This window comes from Vitis vinifera, chromosome 4 (assembly GCF_030704535.1).
Source record: "Vitis vinifera cultivar Pinot Noir 40024 chromosome 4, ASM3070453v1".
Taxonomy (NCBI): domain Eukaryota; kingdom Viridiplantae; phylum Streptophyta; class Magnoliopsida; order Vitales; family Vitaceae; genus Vitis; species Vitis vinifera.
In genome coordinates this window covers 16,868,780-16,888,530 of record NC_081808.1, presented here as the reverse complement: position 1 = coordinate 16,888,530, position 19,751 = coordinate 16,868,780, and the positions used below count along the sequence as shown (strand labels likewise).

The 19,751-nt window shown below is 39.2% G+C and overlaps 2 protein-coding genes and 1 pseudogene across 4 annotated transcripts; 2 read left to right on the top strand and 1 right to left on the bottom strand.

Moving 5' to 3' along the window:
- Positions 1 to 8,262: 8,262 nt before the first annotated feature.
- LOC100257865 (violaxanthin de-epoxidase, chloroplastic) lies at positions 8,263 to 15,422 on the bottom strand. Of its 3 annotated transcripts, none has more exons than XM_010650662.3 (6): positions 15,132 to 15,422; positions 13,157 to 13,531; positions 12,883 to 13,055; positions 10,852 to 10,948; positions 10,369 to 10,760; positions 8,263 to 8,955 (listed from the first exon to the last, which is right to left on the bottom strand). In XM_010650662.3, the coding sequence occupies exons 2-6, from the start codon at positions 13,439 to 13,441 to the stop codon at positions 8,463 to 8,465; spliced, it is 1,440 nt and encodes a 479-aa protein (XP_010648964.1). In that variant the 5' UTR covers positions 13,442 to 13,531; positions 15,132 to 15,422; the 3' UTR covers positions 8,263 to 8,462. The 3 variants fall into 3 exon arrangements, with proteins under 3 accessions (XP_010648964.1, XP_002267152.1, XP_010648965.1); XM_002267116.4 differs by having other exon boundaries at positions 13,157 to 13,506; XM_010650663.3 differs by having other exon boundaries at positions 13,157 to 13,469.
- Positions 15,423 to 16,216: 794 nt separating this feature from the next.
- On the top strand, positions 16,217 to 18,016 carry LOC100266532 (oligouridylate-binding protein 1B-like; annotated as a pseudogene).
- A 920-nt stretch (positions 18,017 to 18,936) lies between these two features.
- LOC104879117 (VAN3-binding protein-like) lies at positions 18,937 to 19,494 on the top strand. The gene has a single exon (XM_010650683.1). It carries the CDS (start codon positions 18,937 to 18,939, stop codon positions 19,492 to 19,494), a length of 558 nt encoding a protein of 185 aa, XP_010648985.1.
- The last annotated feature ends 257 nt before the right edge of the window (positions 19,495 to 19,751 follow it).

The following is a 19,751-nucleotide window of genomic DNA, read 5'->3' as shown; positions in this document are numbered from 1 at the left end:
CCCTATTTTAGAGTGCTGTATAATATAACTAAATGGTGTGTTAAATTCCTTCAACATTTGGTAAGAGCTTTTAGGCAACTGAAAAATTGTGCCTCATGGGATCATAGATATCTAATAGTAAATTTGTTCAGCCTCTCTATCAAGCCCCAACTCATGTTCTTGGCCCTGAGACTAGGATTGGTTTATAGGGATAGTGATCATGGAAAATGGTTTGTTGCTGAAAGTAGCAACTATTCACCTTCCTAACTTTTCCTTATTTTCAAGTTCCATAATCCCATATGTGCAGGCCATTTTGTTACAACCATTTGCCACATAGAGTTGATTATGCTGCATATAACCCCCTTACCAGCCTTGTGATCTCTGCAATTTTGCACACCCTTGGAATGCAAAATCTTGTTGCAGACATTCTGTGTGGCTGAGAACCTTTGCTGTTACCCACACTTGGGATAACAGGTGAATGGGCATCAACAAAAAGTTGGCATTCAGCCCGAGAAATCTTTAGTGAAGTAGTATGCTAAAATACCTGATAGGAAAGCCTACCCTCAAAGATGCACTAGCTTAATTCTACCAAATCTTCTTTCTTTATTCACATACAAAGTTTTGACACTGTACAAAAGAGTGAGTCTCAAAAAATTCAACTGTTTTTGGAACCTTTGGAACAAGTATCAAACAATACTCAAAGAATTTGAAAGGAGTTAGAACAATTAAAGATAGCCTCCAATGCATTAAATTCTCACCAACAATATATAGCGACCATAAAGGGATATAGGGATTTGATTTAATGTGTTTCATCAGTTCTAGAGCTTTCGACATATTGATCAAGGTTCATGACATTTGGTATAAGAGCCTCTAACTCAACATCCCAAGTTCAAGACATGGAAAGAAACACTGGAGCAGGGTGAAATCCATCTCAAAAGGCCAAAGAAAAGGTCATCTACTCTCAGTCTCAGGATAGGTAGGTATTTTTTATTCTTCATCATTTCAGTTTTTTTCCTTTCTCTTTTTTTTTTTGGCAATGCTAGTTAATGAAGCCACTTGATTCAAAACCCATAATGGAATCTCCTGCATGTTCCTTCATTAAAATATATTTGACCTCATCTCATTGTATTCTGTTCTTAGTTAAAACAAGATTAGCAGAGTAGTTATTGTACTACTGAATTCCTACACCTTTACTAAGGTTTCTAATAATAATTTTGATAAAATCATGAAAATATTACAACTAGCACTAGCGTACAGATCATCATTATCTACCTCCTCTTGCTAATTGGGAGGATTTGGTAAATGCTTAGTCTTTCCGCATTAATTGGGAGTCAGCCAAAGGTCAGGGTGGTGGCAAACTACTAAAGCACATACTTATTTTAATAACCTTAGTTACATAACTAGTAATAACGCAAATACTAGCTTATAGCTAACACAACTCCAGAAAAAACCATCCCTACCAGCACTACTCTCTAAAATCAGTATCTTACAACAATATTACATTTACCCCAACTATGAATCTGACACAAATGCCATACTGGTTGCATTACCATCACTCTATTAGCATTGCTATAATGACAGCAAAACCTTTAACACCACAACAGTGAGGCCAAATTTTGGATCATGGAAAGTATGAGCAGAAGTAGGAGGGAAAGAAAAACAAAGAGAAAAATGGCCAGGAAAGAAAGGGGGAAGGAAAATTAAAAAAAGAAAAAAAAAAGTTTAACCTCCATGATTTTTTTCATATTATGTTTTTCCAATATTTAAGATGTATATTTCTAGAATTCTATTAAAAATTCACACTTTTTCAATTTCATTCATATTTCCAAAGACAAGTCAAATTAAGAGAATTTGAAGAATTTCTGAACTCCTTTATTGATAATGAATCGGTACACACCATACACATATATATACACAAATGACTGAATAAGAAACAATCAATCTAGCTTAATTCTCTCCTAAAATTAGGAAACTAAATCATAAGGAAATATCCTAAATGATCTCTCCTTTTTTATTCCTAAATTAAAGTCCTAACTTTGGCATTATTTCAACACTCCCCCTCAAGCTGGAGAATATATATCATATAATCCCAGCTTGCAAGTTAAGTCTTCGAAGTTAGGCCTAGGTAAAGCTTTGGTGAGGATGTCTGCGGTTTGGTGCTTGGTAGGAACATAGTTTAATTTGACCGTCTCACTAGTCACCTTCTCTGTGATAAAGTGTCTGTCAATCTCAACATGCTTGGTCCTGTCATGATGCACGGGGTTCTTTGCTATGCTTATAGCTGCCTGATTATCACACATCATCAGAATTGGAGATGAACTCGTTTGTCCCAGTTCACTAAGAACCCTTTTTATCCAAATCCCTTCACAGATTCCCTGTGCAAGAGCTCTGTACTCAGCTTCTGCACTACTTCTGGCTACAACTGATTGCTTCTTACTCCTCCAGGTAACAAGATTTCCCCAGACAAAAGAACAATATCCGGAAGTGGACCGCCTGTCAATGATGTTTCCTGCCCAATCCGCATCTGAGTATACTTCAGTGTCACGGTTCTCTGTCTTTCTGAAGAATAGGCCTTTCCCTGGTGTCATTTTTAAATATCTAAGAATCCTGTAGACTGCTTCCATGTGTTCCTCAGTGGGGCTGTGCATGAATTGACTTACAGCACTCACTGCAAAGCCAATATCTGGCCGAGTGTGTGAGAGATAAATCAAGCGCCCGACAAGCCGCTGATATCTCCCCCTGTCTACCGGTGTACTTTCTTTCTCGATACCAAGTTTCTTCTGACTATCCATAGGAGTATCAATTGGTTTGCATCCAAGCATACCGGTCTCCTTAAGAAGATCGAGTATGTATTTTCTTTGAGAGACTACGATTCCTTTCCTTGATCTAGCCACTTCCATACCAAGGAAATATTTCAAATTTCCAAGGTCTTTAACTTCAAACTCTTCTGACAAATACTTCTTCAAATTCTGTAACTCCCCCATATCATTTCCAGATAGAATAATATCATCGACATAGACTATCAATATGGCCAATTTCCCGGCATGAGATTTCTTGACAAATAGAGTATGATCAGCCTGACCTTGCTTGTAGCCCAGCTTCAGGACTGCTTTTGTGAATCTATCAAACCAGGCTCGAGGAGATTGTTTAAGGCCGTACAATGATTTTTGGAGTTTGCAAACCTGATTCTTTGCCATACTTTCTTCGAAACCAGGTGGTATTTCCATGTAGACTTCCTCTTCTAGGTCCCCATTTAGAAACGCATTTTTTATGTCCAGTTGTTGCAAGCACCAATCTTGATTGACAGCCAATGAGAGAAGGATCCTGATAGTGTTCAGTTTTGCAACAGGAGCAAAAGTCTCCTGATAGTCTATCCCATAGGATTGTGTAAACCCTCTAGCTACCAAACGAGCCTTGAATCTTTCGACTGATCCATCTGCTTTGTATTTTATGGTGAAAATCCACTTGCACCCCACAGGCCTCTTCCCAACCGGCAAATCTGTGATAGTCCACGTCCCATTCTTCTCAAGTGCATCAATCTCATCTTGTACTGCCTTCTTCCATTCTGAAATTTTTAATGCCTCTTGTATTGTGTTGGGAACCTGAGTATCATCAAGAGAAGTAGCAAATGCTCTGTAAGATGGTGATAACCCTTCATACGTAACATAATTCCCAATTGGATGATCTGTACATCTCCTAACACCCTTCCTCAATGCAATTGGCAAAGTAGAATCATCAATGCTGGGAATTAACACCTCTCCAGCCCTATCCTCACCTATGTTCTCTTCAGGAAGACTTGAATTGGAGTCAATATATTGGCCACATGTTGACTGTGATCCGTGCTCTAATTCCTGTCTTTTCCTCCTCCTGATGTAAACTTGTAAGTTCTCATTAGCAAGTTGTGGGGCTATAGGTTGAATAGGCATGGGAGACTGGATGGTCACGGGAGAAGGAACATTTGTGTGCTGGGCTGGCTGAACTGATGGCGGCATGGGTGTGGACAACTCAGTGGGCGCGAATTGGGAAGGATTTGGTGACTCTGAGTGAAAAGAAAGTACACCATCAAGAAAAGACTCCCAAACTTGATGTTCATTCATGCTCTCCCCCTGAACATGAGATTTGGGATAGAAGAAGACATGTTCAAAGAAAGAGACGTCCATGGTGGTGTAAAATCTTTTGTTGGTTGGAGAATAGCATTTGTACCCTTTTTGGGTTGGAGAATACCCTAGAAAAATGCACTTATTTGCTCGAGGAGCAAATTTGCTACGATTTTGAGGATACACATGAACGAATGCCGTACAACCAAATACTTTGAGTGGTAAATCAGAAGAGGCGGCATGGGTGTGAGGAAACTGTTTTAAGAAAAGTTGACGTGGGGATTGAAAGGTAAGCACTCTGGATGGCATACGGTTAATCAAATAGGTAGCTGTGAGAATAGCTTCCCCCCAGAAATAGTTTGGAACATTAGAGGAAAACATAAGGCACCGGGCAACCTCCAAGAGATGTCTATTCTTGCGTTCGGCCACCCCATTTTGTTGTGGGGTGTCAACGCAAGAACTTATGTGGATAATGCCATGATTTTGAAGATAAGTACTGAGACTACTAGTAAAGTATTCCTTTGCATTATCTGACTTGAGGACTTGTATTTTGGAATTGAATTGATTTTGAACCATACGATTGAAGGTTTGAAAAATGTGCCCGACCTCTGACTTTTCTTTCATAAGGAAAACCCATGTTACCCGAGTATGATCATCAACGAATGTCACAAACCATCGAGTGCCAGAAATATTTTTTATCCGGGAGGGACCCCACACATCACTATGTACTAGAGAGAAAACAGTCGAAGGTTTGTATGGGATTTGAGGATATACTGTTCGAGTATGCTTTGCAAACTGACAAATTTCACAGTGATAAGATGCTGGATTTTTATTGATAAATAATCTGGGAAACAATTTTGCAAGGTAAACAAAGCTAGGATGACCAAGGCGATAGTGTAACATTATAATCTCACTATCTTTATTGACCTTAGAATTTGACACAGAATTGAAAGACTCTGACATACTCTGAGACTGTACGCAACTTGCTTGAGAGACTTGGTTGGAGAATTGGCCACATGAAAGGAGGTAGAGCCCGGAACACAGTTCAGCACTGCCAATCATCTTCCCCGATTTCAAGTCCTGAAAAACACACAAGTTTGGATAGAATTTAGTAACACATTGGAGATCATGAGCCAATTTGCTAATGGACAAAAGATTGCAATCCAAGTTTGGAACATGGAGGACAGAGTCAAGATATAAGTCTTTAGTAAGTTTTATAGAACCTGTCCCGGCAATTTTTGACTTTGAACCATCAGCAATATGGACGGATGAATGACCATTACTTGGCTTGTAATTTTGAAGAATGGCAGCATCTCCTGTCATGTGATCAGAAGCACCTGTGTCTACTATCCACGGCCTCATTCCTCCTCGATTAGCAGTGAAGGCTACACCGGTAGTACTACCACTGCCAACTTGGCTTAATAATTTCTGTAGCATCTCCATCTGCTCTTTGTTGAATGGACTCGGCTCGGGAACAGAGGTGCTCTCAGAGTTGGCAGCCACGTGTGCTCTGCCATCTCTGTCAAACCGTGGCTTTGGTTTCCAATCAGCAGGTTTGCCATGAAGTTTCCAGCAAGTCTCCTTATAATGGCCTGGTTTCTTACAATAATCACACCAAGGCCTATCCCGTTTCTGACGATCTCCACCACTACTATTAAATGACCGAGCCGCAAGGGCAGAGGCATCCAATGTTGGGGCAGGTTGCTCTTTTGATCCCATCATCACTTTCTTTCTACTTTCTTCACGTCTAACCTCTGAAAAAGCCTCCCTGAGACTTGGCAGGGGTTTAATGCCCATGATTCGGCCTCTAACATCATCCAATTCCCTGTTTAGTCCTAGGAAGAACTTGAACAGTCTCTTTTGTTCCACAATTTGCCTGTATGTTGCTGCATCATCCGAACATTTCCATGAGTGAGTCTCAAATAAGTCAAGTTGCTGCCAATACCTTGTGAGTGTGTTGTAATACTGAGTAACTGACTGCTCTCCTTGGCGGAAGTCATGTAGAGCTGATTCAACCTGAAACAGTTCTGAAGTATTTTCAGAACTTGAGTAAGTTTCTTTGGCTGCATCCCATATGTCCTTTGCAGTCCCAAACAGCAAGAAATTTTCGCCTATGTCATTGTTCATGGAATTGATAAGCCATGACATGATCATGCTGTTTTCAATCTTCCACTTCCTGAAACCGGGTTCTGTAGTTTCTGGCATGACTGCTTCTCCAGTGAGGTACTCATCCTTTCCTTTACCGCAAATGAACAGCAACACAGATTGTGACCACTGTAAATAGTTATGGCCATTTAATTTGTGTCCTGTGATGAGAATAGGAGAGGAATCATTGCCACCAAGGTTTGGAATTTCAGATCTGCCCCCTGATTCTGGTGACGTGACGCTGGATACTTGTGATGATGCCATTCCGTATTTTGTCATGGACCGGAAAGGTAGAAGAACACTTTTCAAGGCACGTGCAGGGACTGGAGTTGAGAAAAAATAGCCGAAGGACGCCGGAAAATCTGATCAGAGGGCCCGCGGAAGCAAAAGAACCCCAAAAGAGGCACGTGCAGGGCTCGGATTGCACAAACAGGTAGGAAGGGTGGCTGGTCGGCGTCAGGCGAGCCTGGAGGAGGAAGCGCGTCGCCGGAAAGTGGCTCACGCGCCCTCACGCGCCGGCGCGTGAGATGCAGTCGCCGACCGGAAAAACGCGCGTGGGCGGCGCGTGGATGGGTTTCTGGTTCCGGTGCTTTGGGACAAATTGGAGATCTCCTCCAGGCGCTCCTTGCGGTGTAGAAAAAAACCGTCGCCGGAAAGTTCGCCGGAAAAGTTCGCCGGAAAAGTTACCGGCGGTGAGTGTTTTCTGACGACTATTCGACTGACTGGAAAGTGTTTTCTCCCTTGGCTCTGAGAACAGGGACTGATGGCCGGAATGAGAGAGAGAGAGAGAGATGATCGGATTGAGATATGGCCAGAAAGATTTGGCCGGAATGAGTGATGGCCTGAATAAGAGGTGGCCAGAAGGGATTAGGGTTTCAGAAAACTGGCTCTGATACCATGAAGAATTTCTGAACTCCTTTATTGATAATGAATCGGTACACACCATACACATATATATACACAAATGACTGAATAAGAAACAATCAATCTAGCTTAATTCTCTCCTAAAATTAGGAAACTAAATCATAAGGAAATATCCTAAATGATCTCTCCTTTTTTATTCCTAAATTAAAGTCCTAACTTTGGCATTATTTCAACAGAATTTTTTAGATTTCTTCCTTTTTCTTTTATTTTTTTCCTTTTCCAAGTACTTTCCAGGATCCAAATGGAGCATAAAGGTAAATTAATCGAGATGTGGTTCAACAAAATCTTGCATATATGAGTGAATGAAGGATATGTTTCGCTTTGTAATAGGGAACATTGCAAGAGGAAAAAAGACTGGTGATAGAAGCCCCTAAAAACCCAACAATTCCCTGCTCCTAACATCTATTGTACCTCGTACAGTTACAGGCTCATCTCCATCTAACAGGTTTTTTGAGTCATGACCTGGGAATATATAGGGAGGCAATTCACTAGTGACTAAGGAAACTTATTTCTATAAAGAAACCCAGTTAACAAGACTATCTTCCAAATCCAAACAGGAAAGTACCATGCAAGTGCATATATAGGAATCTTGGTACACTTCCTAACACTTGGTATCTTTGCATTATATATTTGCACCACCAGTAACCACTTGTGGTAATGTGATCTACTGTTAATGTGAATCTACAGAAAAAAATATCGAGAATCCTCTTAAGAGGTTTGTGCATTAAAATGCCCATACTTATGTTTTCCTATTTATCCATAGGACCATAATAGTCATATTGGTAGAAAACAGAGAATCAGAATTATTTAGGGAAAGATCTTGCTCAGCAGAGGCCCACTTTTCTCCAACTTACTGGTAAATTTATGTTGCTTTTTCTCTGAAGCCAGATGGGGCATGTCACAGAGTAGCAATGATGAGTATAGTAAAAAGGAAATGCAAAGGAATACATTGTAAAGAACAAAAAACATGAGCATCAGTTCATAGATCATGGGCAACAAATGGTTTAGACCCCTCCAAAATTCACAATTATGAACCACAAATGGATTTGACAAGCTCAAATTTTATGAACAAATCAATGGATAAAACAAAACACAAATACCAGGAAGAGGGGAACCCTTTCTGAAGAGGAAACTGTAGCTTTTGCTCTTCCTGAACAATGATCTTCATATAAGAAAGGAATCAACAAGAAAGATTAAACTTTAGATTTCATCTCCGTGAAAGTTATAGTATGGATGGATAACGTATATGCATGTCAAACAAGAATTAAACTGTGGTTTCAGGAAATCAAGGATAAGTTCATTTCCTTTAATTCAATTTTATCTTAGCTTCCTCAGTGGCAGTGCTCGTCCAAAGAGCTTTTCTACCTCGCTTGCTTCCATTTTTAGTTCACTCAAAAGATCCATCTCCTCTTTGCTCAATTCCTTTAAGAAGTATTCCTCATCTTTTCTGAGCTCTTTAAATCCTTCCATCAATGTTTCAAAAAAGGTCTTTTCAGTCTTCCCTAACTCCCCTTCAATTTCTTCAACCTCCCTTATAATTGTCTTCTCTCCTTCCTCCACAGTCTTTTCAAGTCTCTCAACAAGAGGAGGCTCAGGCCCACAAGTATTGTCTGTTCTAATGAATTTGTTGAAGTCTCGTCCTACACTTTTAGCCGCCTTTTCTAGTTCTGGTACAATACTTTCAGGCAAAGTTGCACTTCTTGTGTACACAACAGCACCGCCATATCCATCCCATGCATCATTCCTTCCCTGATAGTATACAAATACGTAGTCATCTGGTTTGTTCTCTATCTTGGATGACAAAACATACCTGCACAAGTAATCAATGTGACATGTCCAAACTCATTTATGGAAAAACAAGTCTAAAGTTCTAACGAGTATTTGAACCCAGAGTAATAATAATATAAAATAAAAATAAATACCTCGAAAGGTTTATCAAGGAATGAACCCAATAATATATATCCTGCTGACTAACACTTCCACCCACCTTAATAAGGACTTCATTGGTGACACATGTACCCAGACACAACTTTAGGTATTAACTATTAGCACAAGTCTTTGGCAATTCTACAATACTCACTACAGAAATAATCCTTTAGATATGAACAGTCACAAATCTAAGTGTTCAAATCTCCTACTTCAGCAACATGGGACAGGACGTCCATCCTTTCCATAGTCATAACTGGCTTATGGGATTGGGAGAAATCAGAATACACTACCCAATTTTGGTGCCTACACAATATTGGGTTATTCTTCAATTGAAATCTCATTTCCTTTCAAGCATATACCCAAATTCATGCCCTAAACCTGTGTTGGATGAGAGAAAGCCATCTATAAGGTCAGGAGCACATTTGTATCTCCTTTTGTAGCAGTTACATAAAGAATGGAATTAGCAATGTGAATTTTTCTGCTACTAGAAGTAACAAAAATAAAACAGAAATAACAAGGATCTAACCATAAGTAATCCATGATGGAAAGTTTAGAGTGCCACAAGATGCTAAGAACAAACAAGTTTGGAAATCTAATGGGCAAATCCAGAGAAAGCATATTGAATGATCTCTATGAATGGTTCTTGAATCCACAAAAGGAGTGTCTGTTTTACTATCAGTTAATATCTTGTCAATATTGATTCTTCACAAAGTTCAATGATTAAAGAAAAGTTGCAGAATAGGCCCCAAAGAGCACTACTCTATGCTATCCTACAAAAAGCAAGCACAATTTGACATGCACACAGCATTACAATAAAGATCAGACCAATACACTGCAAGAAGCCCACAAACTTGTGCCCTATTAGATCTGAAAAAACTAGCAAGCATGAAAATTGAACAATCAAATCTTGCTTTGTTTAATTAACAGTTCAACACATAAGATGTCAAGGAAAAACACTTCAAACAAGTCCATGATGGCCCCAAAACTAACAAGAAATAGAAATGGAGAAAAACAAATTGGAAGTTGGAACAATGACATCTAGCATCATTGCCAAAAAACAACAATGGCCACGGTAAAAAATATTGGATCCATTCTTATGAAGAGACATGAACTCATAAATGCAACCCAAATATAATCTGAAAATACCATATCTTTTTACATGACCAACATTATTTCCACCAAAAAGGATTAGAATTAATATATATATATATGTGTGTGTGTGTGTGTGTGTGTGTGGATGCATAATCACAGAGGAGCATGGAAAGCAGTAGTAAAATGAGAAGGAAGGAGATACCAGTCATCCTGGTAGTGAAGATACTCATTATCGTGATTGTAGAGTATTCCAGGCTGGTTTGGATCTTGTACAAATCTCTGCATTGTTGATCGGGTGAAAAACCCACCGTCTGGAGTTCGTATTCGCCATGACAAATTTCCCACAAGTTTGTTGGACTCTGTGTGGAATTCATGCAATTGGCAATCAAAAGTATCAAATGTAGGATTTAGGCCACTAGTTATGAACCACTTCCCACTGAAATCTGCAATGTTAAAGTTCTTAACAAGAACAGCTGGGTCTGGGACAGGAAATTCTCCTATATCAGATTTTCTAGGCACACATTTCTTTCGTGAGACAGCACACTCGTTGAATTCATCTACCACATTGTTTTCAAAAAGGTCTCCACATTTAATCTGCAAAAGTAAAAGGGTGGAGAAATTTATAAGACAGAAACCATCTTGCACAAAAATAAGCAATGCATTTAGAGAAAAATGCAGAACTAACCTGGCATTCAGTCTCATCAGGTCTGTTGTTGCAGGTCTGGAGACAAGCAACATTGGCTGCGCAAGATGGGTTTGCAATGCACTTGGCGAGTTCCAACCTGGCAAGAGGCAGAGTTCCATTAAGTAGAAAGTCAAACTAAATTTCAGATCTATATGAATCATTTAGAGAGACAGGAAAAAAGAAAGAACTTTTTTTTAAATAATGGAACATAAAAATTATATAGAGAAGAATGAATTTTAAGGTCACATTCACTTAAGAAATAGAAAGATATGCAGGTACCACCAGACTTTTAGTCTCTCCTTCTATCATATGCCAATATTTAGGCAACTCTTGCAATCACAATAATTCAAGTCAGATGGTTTTTCAGTATTTTTTCCACCAGAGGACACAGATGCTCAGATTCCACTAGCTAGCATTCCAAGAGTCCTAAATATCAATTTTTGTGCAAAATTAGTCTAAGTCCATTGAAGAGATGTATCAATATGAAAATGGAAATTTATAGAACACAAACACAAGGATTGAGATGGTTCACCCAACAAAGGAGATCCATCCACAGACTAATACTCTCCATCAGAACCTCACTACAAATCGCAATCAAGTTTATATACATTTCTATCTTCTGAATAAGAAACCACCACAAAAATAACTCAAAAAAGAGAGCCTAATGCCCCAGAGATCACTCTCATACAATACACACCAAGATATTCTTCCAGAATTAAGTTTTTCCCACAACCATGAGAGCCAACCCTCACAAGGTACACATTAAACACTGAGAAACACATGTTCCTTGAGAAAATTAAATCTTTGTTGGAAAAGGAATATCCATTTCATTTTGAAGAAGAAGAAGAATGGATTGATTTTACTTTTCATAGCTTTCTTCCACTTGCCCTCTTTTTCATGAAGTTGAGCTCCTTAAAAATTTTGCAATTCTTCCCTATCAGTAAACATGATATACTTGTCATGTACCTAATTGACAGTTTGCTTATCCTTTCAAACCATATTAGTTAAGGTGTAGTAGCGGTGGGTCTTGTAGAGATTTGCTCCCCTTCTTCAACAACATAATTAAGAAGTGTATGTGGAGGAAACTCTATGATACATTTCAAGATTACAATGTACACAATGAATTAAAAGAATACACTTCAGGTTGGGAGTTATTTCTTTGTGAGAGTTTGAAGGCCTTTCTCACTTGTGTGTCCAAGATCTTTGCTTGTCTCTTGCAAAGTGTACAGAACATCTCTCTGCAGCCCTCATAAACTTGCTATTGCTAAAGCCTTCCAGGGAAGCTTCTTTAGGAATCTTAAGGGAATAGACCAATTTCTATGATCTTTCCTATAAAAATTTCAGATAGAAACCTACGAAAAGGGATTGGTCATATGGTTTAGTAGTACCTGATGTAGGAAGGAGTACTTACCTCACAGAAATGCATTTTAAGGAGAATTATGATGTTTCTTATGAGTGTAGTCTCTTGAGTGCATAGGTTCTCTATGCAGGTATTATGAGCTCTGTTTTGACTACCAATTTGGACAGGTTTTGGGATAAATTCATAACTTTCATCTAATCAAGGGAAATTTTTCCTTGGGCAATAGGAATCTGCTTAGGATATTCTTTTGGTGCATTTTTGAAGAAAATCTGTTTGCATAAATAGCCTTATTGGGTAAATGAAATTGAATCCTTTTATTTTTGTTTTCACTCTTTGAGAAGAATATCTTTAATTCTATTTGATGGATACAACCAGCATTAACACAACTGAGCAACAAGTGGCCTCGGAGCTTCAGGAAATTCTACAAGTAGATTAACAAAATGGACTTCCTTAATATGCTTCCCTGCCAATGTGCAGATGTTTGTTTTAAGAAATTAACTACACAAAGGTGTATAGAGTGAAATTCTGTTCTAACACTTTTTTGGTATAAAAGAGAAAATTGGAAGTTTTTTATTGCATGGGCTAACAGTAGAGAAGTGCCACTAGCTATTATTTTTCTACCCAAGCACAAAGTAATATGAAAAACATTTGAACCAGGGTGAAGAGAATACCTGCATTCCTTCAGTAAGCAAGTACATGTTTTGAGAGCATCAACAGCATTGGCTGAAGGAATAAGCAACATTGTGCAAGCTAGTACACCGACTACTTTCATGAAATGCAACTGGCTCCATTTCTTTAAAAGATTCAATACAGTTGCAACTGGAAATTCAAATACCTCTTCTACCTTAAAAGAAGAATCACCAGGAACATAAAAATGATGATTCTAATTATTAACTAAGCAACTTTGCAATATGAAAACAGGAGAAGATATCTTTCTGTAGCTACCTCAGGTATAATGTTATTACTGCCACACATTGGAGAAATCTTGTGTGTTCTGTGTGAGAGAAAATTTGGATATTTGGACTCCACCTGAATACAATTTCTGTAAGATCTTAATAGCTTGGAATGTCTGGAACTTCTGCATTTGGAGGAAACTTTGACCATAACTACTCCATGAACATGAACAGGCCCCTTCCTCAGAAACCTTTCACCTCTTTTAAGCCATGATGCACAACATGAACTGGTACTTTCATCATGGGAGAAACAAGTTGGATGTGCTGCCAATGCCATATTTCAATGTGTGTCTCTCTACTGCAACCTGAGTACCACTCAAATATGCCAGTGGGTCTCCATTTCTTTGCCAATTAAATAAGAGATTGACTGATCAATATCAATACAAAAAGGAACACACATGGTTCATCAATATGATTGTATAGTTTCAAAAATTATGCCAACTGTGAACTCCCTCTTCAAGACTTACGTTGTAATTCATAGACCAATTCACAAATTTAGACAATTTGCATTTTGAAAACATTATTTGGGAGGACTTTCTATTAATATCTTTGGCATATGAGGAACAACAAGGGGAGCACATTATTCAGAAATCCATACCAACCATTATGAGTGTGTGTGTGTGTGTGGAGTGAGCAGTTTGAATTTGACATGTCAAATTCAAACAATGTGTTCAAAGGAATTTTGAAAATGTAGTCTTGGATCTGATTAAATCCATTAAATCAGTTCTAAAAACCCCCCAAAGCCATGGATTTATAATATTAGATGGGAGCGACTTTTCAGAACCCCAAGCATATTGCAGATCTTAAAGTAAGAAAATTAAAGAAAAGAAAGAGGGAAAAGAAAATAGAAACACATTAACAGCAAAATCAAAGAGATCATCAGGTTTTTCCAGAAAAAAATTCATTCAGTTTTTGTGACAAAAATTTGCACAATGTCTCCTAGAACAACCCTACAAATGCAACCCCATTTCATAGATTTCCTTAGACAACAAAATCATTTTGGGTATTACCCAAAACTAGAACTTAAGGGCAAGAAATTCAATGCACTTATGTAATAAACCATTACTGCATAAATGCATTTCCGCAATTCAAAGCATTTGTAGAATAATATGACCACAACCCCAAAGAATGTGGTCTAATTCATGGTTTTTCTCAAAAAATAGAGCCAGTTTGGGCAAAAAGAAACAAGAAAAGAACAGCAATTCAATGAATTGAAGCAAGTCACAATAAGAAAAAGGGCAGCCATTCAACCAAAATTAGCATATGATTAAAAAAAGACAAACCCCGTGTTTTACTCTTCACATTTTTAAATAAACCCACATTGGCATGCATGCTTGGTAATAATTTTGAAAACACATAGCTCTTTAATTACTTCTCAAAATTTATGGAATACCTCCTTAAAAACCCCAAGAGTTCAACGAAATTCATAGCTTTTCTCAACAACAAAATCAATTTGGCCTTAACCAAAACTACAAATTAAGAGCAAGCTTATCAATATACTTTTGCAATAAATCACAATTGTGCAAGTGATATCTCCTCAAAAGCCCCAACAATGCAATCCAATTTCTCGAAAACAAAATCAATATGGACAGACCCAGAACTACAAATTAGCAGAAAGAAATTAAACGAATTTGTGCTAGAAACAATCAAACATGGGAGAAGTTCAGCCAAAATAAACCCACATTGGTATGTAACTTTGTTAAAAAAAACTTCACTCACACAAATCTTCAATTAGCCACCAATATTTATATATATCTTGTGAAAAAATACCAAGAATTCAACTCAATTCATAGATTTCCCCAAAAAGAAAATTAATTTGGGCAAAACCAAACTAAAACAATCACCGATTCCCACTTCCACATTGCAAAAAATAATGGAAGCAATGCAGCCAAAATCAATGTAAGATCAAGTCACTTCACCACACACCGACCCACACCCAGAAAAAATAAAACCCTTCAACAACATACCCAATTGAAATTCAGAGCCAAACCACCAACCATAGACAACCCCTCGAGTTCACCATCAGTAAACAGTCCCAGAACAAGCTAGGGAGCGTGCTGATGCAACTGTGGAAGTACTGTGGAATTGGGCCTTTGGACGTTGTCTGAAGTGAAGAACGACCCAACCTGATAGTTGCAGAGAAGGAGAGGAGGAAGAAAGAAGAGAGAAGATGAAAAAAGAGCGGCAACGTGTGGAATTGGAAGCCGTTGCGTAGTCTAGAGGTTGGATAAGACACTTGTATGGAAATGAGGCCTTTCACGTATTTTATGAATTTCTTATGCCCTTGGGTCTTATCCTCTATTGTTCTACATTTTGTTAAAAGAACCACAACTTTTGGATATCAAATCTGCTTCATTCAAATTTTTTCTATTTTGATTATACTTTTATCGGTTGTTTCTGTAACTCCAAAATGTCTTTTGGATGTCGATTTGTAACACTTAATTTGATTAAAAGGGTAAACCCGATTTTAAAAATCTAACCCTTCATAATTTTTTTGACTTTGATAAAAATGTTTTTATTTTTTTTTTGTAAAAATAACTATTTTATTTAAAACATATTTATAAATACTTAAAATAATTAAAAACATTTATATAAGAAAAAAATAAGTTAATTTTCAAATAAAACATAAAAAAATTAAATTTACAAATATGAAGATTATTTCATCTTTTTAATCAATTAATTTAAATTGGGTTTTAGATAATTATGGGACAATTTAAAAAAAAAATTGTAAACCATAATAGTCAAGAAAATGTTTTCAAATTTATTGTAGTTTTTCTTATAAGAAAGGATGATTTATCACTAGTTCATTTCTTTTAAATAAAAATTTGAACTAAATTATTTTTTTCTTACTTTTAATGGTATTGTAGACCCCCTTTTTTTAAAAAAAGAAAAAAAAAACCAAAGGTTGTTATGTTTTTGAGGGATTTTTATATGGCATGAGAAGGATGCTTTCTCACCACCTAGAGGAGCGGGCAACACCTTAGACGAGTAGGGGACCACCTCCTTATGTTGAGCACCAACTGCATGGACACGGCAAGGAGCATGGACGACCATGCTGGTGGTTGAAGAAGACATGCTTGCTGATCGGTGAACAGGAGAGCGGGTAGTAGCTTGCTGAGAAAGACAGAAATAAGGAAGAAAAAAGGGGGGAAGGAGATATCTGTTCGGGGAATGACAGATGAGGTTGCGGGCTGGAGGTTGGGGGGGCTTCAGGGATTTTCTGGAGAGGAGTTTCAGAGGAAAAAAAATAGAAAAGAGGCTGCCGGAGGTTGGGTGGTTTTTCAGAGATATTTTGGGAGGGCAGAGGGGTGACTTTGAGAGATAACTCGAGAGAGAGAGAGAGGGATAGTTGTATGCTTGGAGAGTAGAGGAGGATAACTTCATTGTTTTATTAGATTCATTGGCATTGGAGGTGGATTTAAGGCGTTTGAAGCTGAACAGAGATTTACTGGAGAAGGGTACTCTCAGGTATGAATGCAACAAGTTTATGGTTTGATTCGGCTCCTTGCTATCCCCCAGCATTTTCTTGTTGATATTTTGGATATTTGTTGTTTTGCTTGGGGTGGATTGTTGCTTGTTGAGATATAACCTTGAATTCATGCTTGCCATCGTTAATCTTAATATGCTCTGTTTCTATTGTGATTATGAAATGCCTGAGAACCCCGCCAATATTTGCATTTGATGTTGTTTTTCTCACCTAATGAGAAGGTTCACTAATGACTCGTGATGTGAATCTTCCTTTGAAGACCTTTTTTTTTATTTGTTTCCCTCTATGCTATGTTTTCTTGCATTTTTTTTTCCTTCATTGTTGAGGCCACCTCTGTTCCTGGATCTCGTCCATTATATGGGTTCTGAGAGAAAAGATACCCTTGAAAGAAGAAAGGTCATATGAGGATGAGAGGAGGAGAAAGTGTTCAAGCAGAAAATGAGTTGAAGGGGACAACAGAAACATTCTTCATTGCTGCGCTCTCTGCATTTTGTTGTGCAGAGTTTGTATGACGATGGTCATCTGTTTAAGCAGCCCATTAAAGTTAATTGGGCGTATGCTAGTGGTCAAAGGGAAGGCACATCAGGTCACTTCAATATTTTTGTTGGTGATCTCAGCCTTGAGGTTACTGATGCTACATTGTTTGCATGCTTTTCTGTTTTTCCCATTTGTTCGGATGCAAGGGTTATGTGGGATCAGAAGACTGGGCGTTTAAGAGGGTTTGGATTTGTTTCTTCCCGCAATCAGCAAGATGCCCAGGTGCTATCAATGACATAACCAGAAAATGGCTTGGGAGTTGACATATACGTTGTAACTGGGCAACTAAAGGTGCTAGTTTCAATGATGATAAATGAAGTCCAGATGCCAAGGGTGTGGTAGAGCTGACCAATGGTTCATCAGGAAATGGTAAAGAGACAGCAACTGATGAGGCTCCTGACAACAACCCTCAGTATACAACTGTTTGTGTGCTCCAGAGGTGACACAGCTGGATCCCCATCGTCACTTTCATACTTTGGCGTTGGGGTAATTGAGGAAGTTCGGGTTCAACGAGATGGGGGTTTTGGTTTTGTTAGATACAACACCCACATCGAGACCTCTCTGGCTATTTGGATGGGAAATACCCAGTCAATTCTGTGTGGCAAACCAATCATGTGCTCATGGGGTAGCAAGCCAACTCCACCAGGAACAAGTTCAAACCCACTCCTCCTATCTGCAGCTGCACCTCTGCCAAGTCTTTCAGCCACCGACCTTCGAGCCTATGAGCGGCAACTAGCAATGAGCAAGATGGGAGGTGTCCATGCACTGATGCACCCTCAGGGGCAACATCCTTTTAAACAAGCAACAATGAGAATGGGATGCCACTGACCCATCTCTCACAGTACACCCCTGTCATCTATCCTACCCATATACAACACCACCGAATCTGTGTCTCTCTCACTACCCATGACTGTGCTTCAAATCCATTCCCCCCCACCTTTGCATGACCTTTGCATGGCCACGCCCACTATCATACCCATTTTCTAACCTTCATACCCACCACCCACTTGGGTCTCCTTTGTTTCAACATATACCTGTTTCTCTCATACCCATCCCCATGCATACCCATGTCAGCCATCTTCTATGCCCCTCACCACCTTTTCTCTCACTACATCACCTCTCATACCCATGCAAACTTTCCATGCTTGTATACCCTAGCCCTCATACCCACGCAAACCTTCCATGCTCCTGTACCCTACCCAACATGCATAGCCATCACCCCCAATACCCATGCATATCACCACCCTTCCTCTCTCTATCACCACATGCACCTCTCAAGCCAATCATGCCCATATTTCGCACCCACTGAACCCATGCTTCTCTCATCACCCATGCCTCTCCATCAAATCCAAATACCGTCACACGCATCATTCGTGCCTATCATGCTTGTTTCTGGCTCATACTTACACCGGACTCATGCTTCTCTCACTATATCTATCTCTATTCAATCCCACTTACTCATTCAACCACTAAAACTCACCTTCAAGCCATAGATTGCTTCGAAAACCTACTCATTCTGTCCCCCATTCCACTTCATGCTTGGAAGAGAGAGAGGGAATGGAAACAGTTGAAAATCAGAAAACAGATATGAAAGCATGGAACTTGCATCGTCCGCCACGAGAATGTTTGTCAGTCATGGAGAATGACGATAATGTGAAGGGAGTGTTGTTAACCCACCAAAACCTGATCAAGCTTATGCTAGATTCCACCATAGCCGGTTAAAGAAAGAGCAGGGTACACCACGCCTAATGTCGTTGTTCATGCTGTCGCTATATCATGTATTCGGATCCCCTAATGCTTGTGAGGGCAGCCTCGTCGGCAGATGGCTTAAAGAACGCAAAGAGAAGAAGAAAGAGGAGACTAGAGCCCAGAATGCCCAGTTCCCTGCCGCTGTTTCTGTCGCAGGAGTGGTGACTGCCATCGCTGCAATAGCAGCCACCACAGCTGCCTCTTCCGGAGCCGGAGTGGACGAGCAGATGGCAAAGACCGACATGGCGGTCATCTCTGCCGCCACCCTTGTCGCCGCCCAGTGCGTGGAGATGGCCGAGGCAATGGGCGCCGATTGCGAACACCTAGCTTCAGTGGTCGGATCCGCCGCCAATGTCCGATCTGCCGGCGGTATCATGACCTTGATAGTCTCCGTAGCCACATTGAAGGCAAGGGCGTTAAAGCAGGTTTGGAATATAGCAGTAGCTATTACTGTCGAGGCTGCACTTGATAGGAAGCATAACGGGCCTGCTCTCCTATGGAAGATGATTTCTTGTATTTTTATCGTGGTGGGGTCGGCACCTGTTGAGATATTATGATATATTCTAGGAAAGTAGATATTATGATATATGTTGAGATATTATGATATATTCTAGGAAAGTAGTGGTTGCTATTGTTTAGGATTGTTTCCTAAACTCACGGTTTTCCCTTAATTAGGTTTGCTTGATGTACTATATATTTACTGGATGAATATCAATTAGGGTTAAGCTTTGACCCTTTAATCACACTTTACATGGTATCAGAGCGCTGACATGCACACACAATAAAACAATGGCCAACGACAATGAACAACCAC

What these genes read in the sequence shown, in the direction of transcription:
- LOC100257865 (XM_010650662.3), bottom strand. Translation starts at nt 13,441, where the DNA reads ATGGCATTGGCAGCACATCCAACTTGTTTCTCCCATGATGAAAGTACC. An exon ending in TGCTTACTGAAGGAATGCAG is followed by an intron (nt 10,949 to 12,882) that starts GTATTCTCTTCA and finishes GCCTCTTGCCAG; the next exon opens with GTTGGAACTCGCCAAGTGCA. An exon ending in CTGATGAGACTGAATGCCAG is followed by an intron (nt 10,761 to 10,851) that starts GTTAGTTCTGCA and finishes TTACTTTTGCAG; the next exon opens with ATTAAATGTGGAGACCTTTT.
- LOC104879117 (XM_010650683.1), top strand. Translation starts at nt 18,937, where the DNA reads ATGTCGTTGTTCATGCTGTCGCTATATCATGTATTCGGATCCCCTAAT.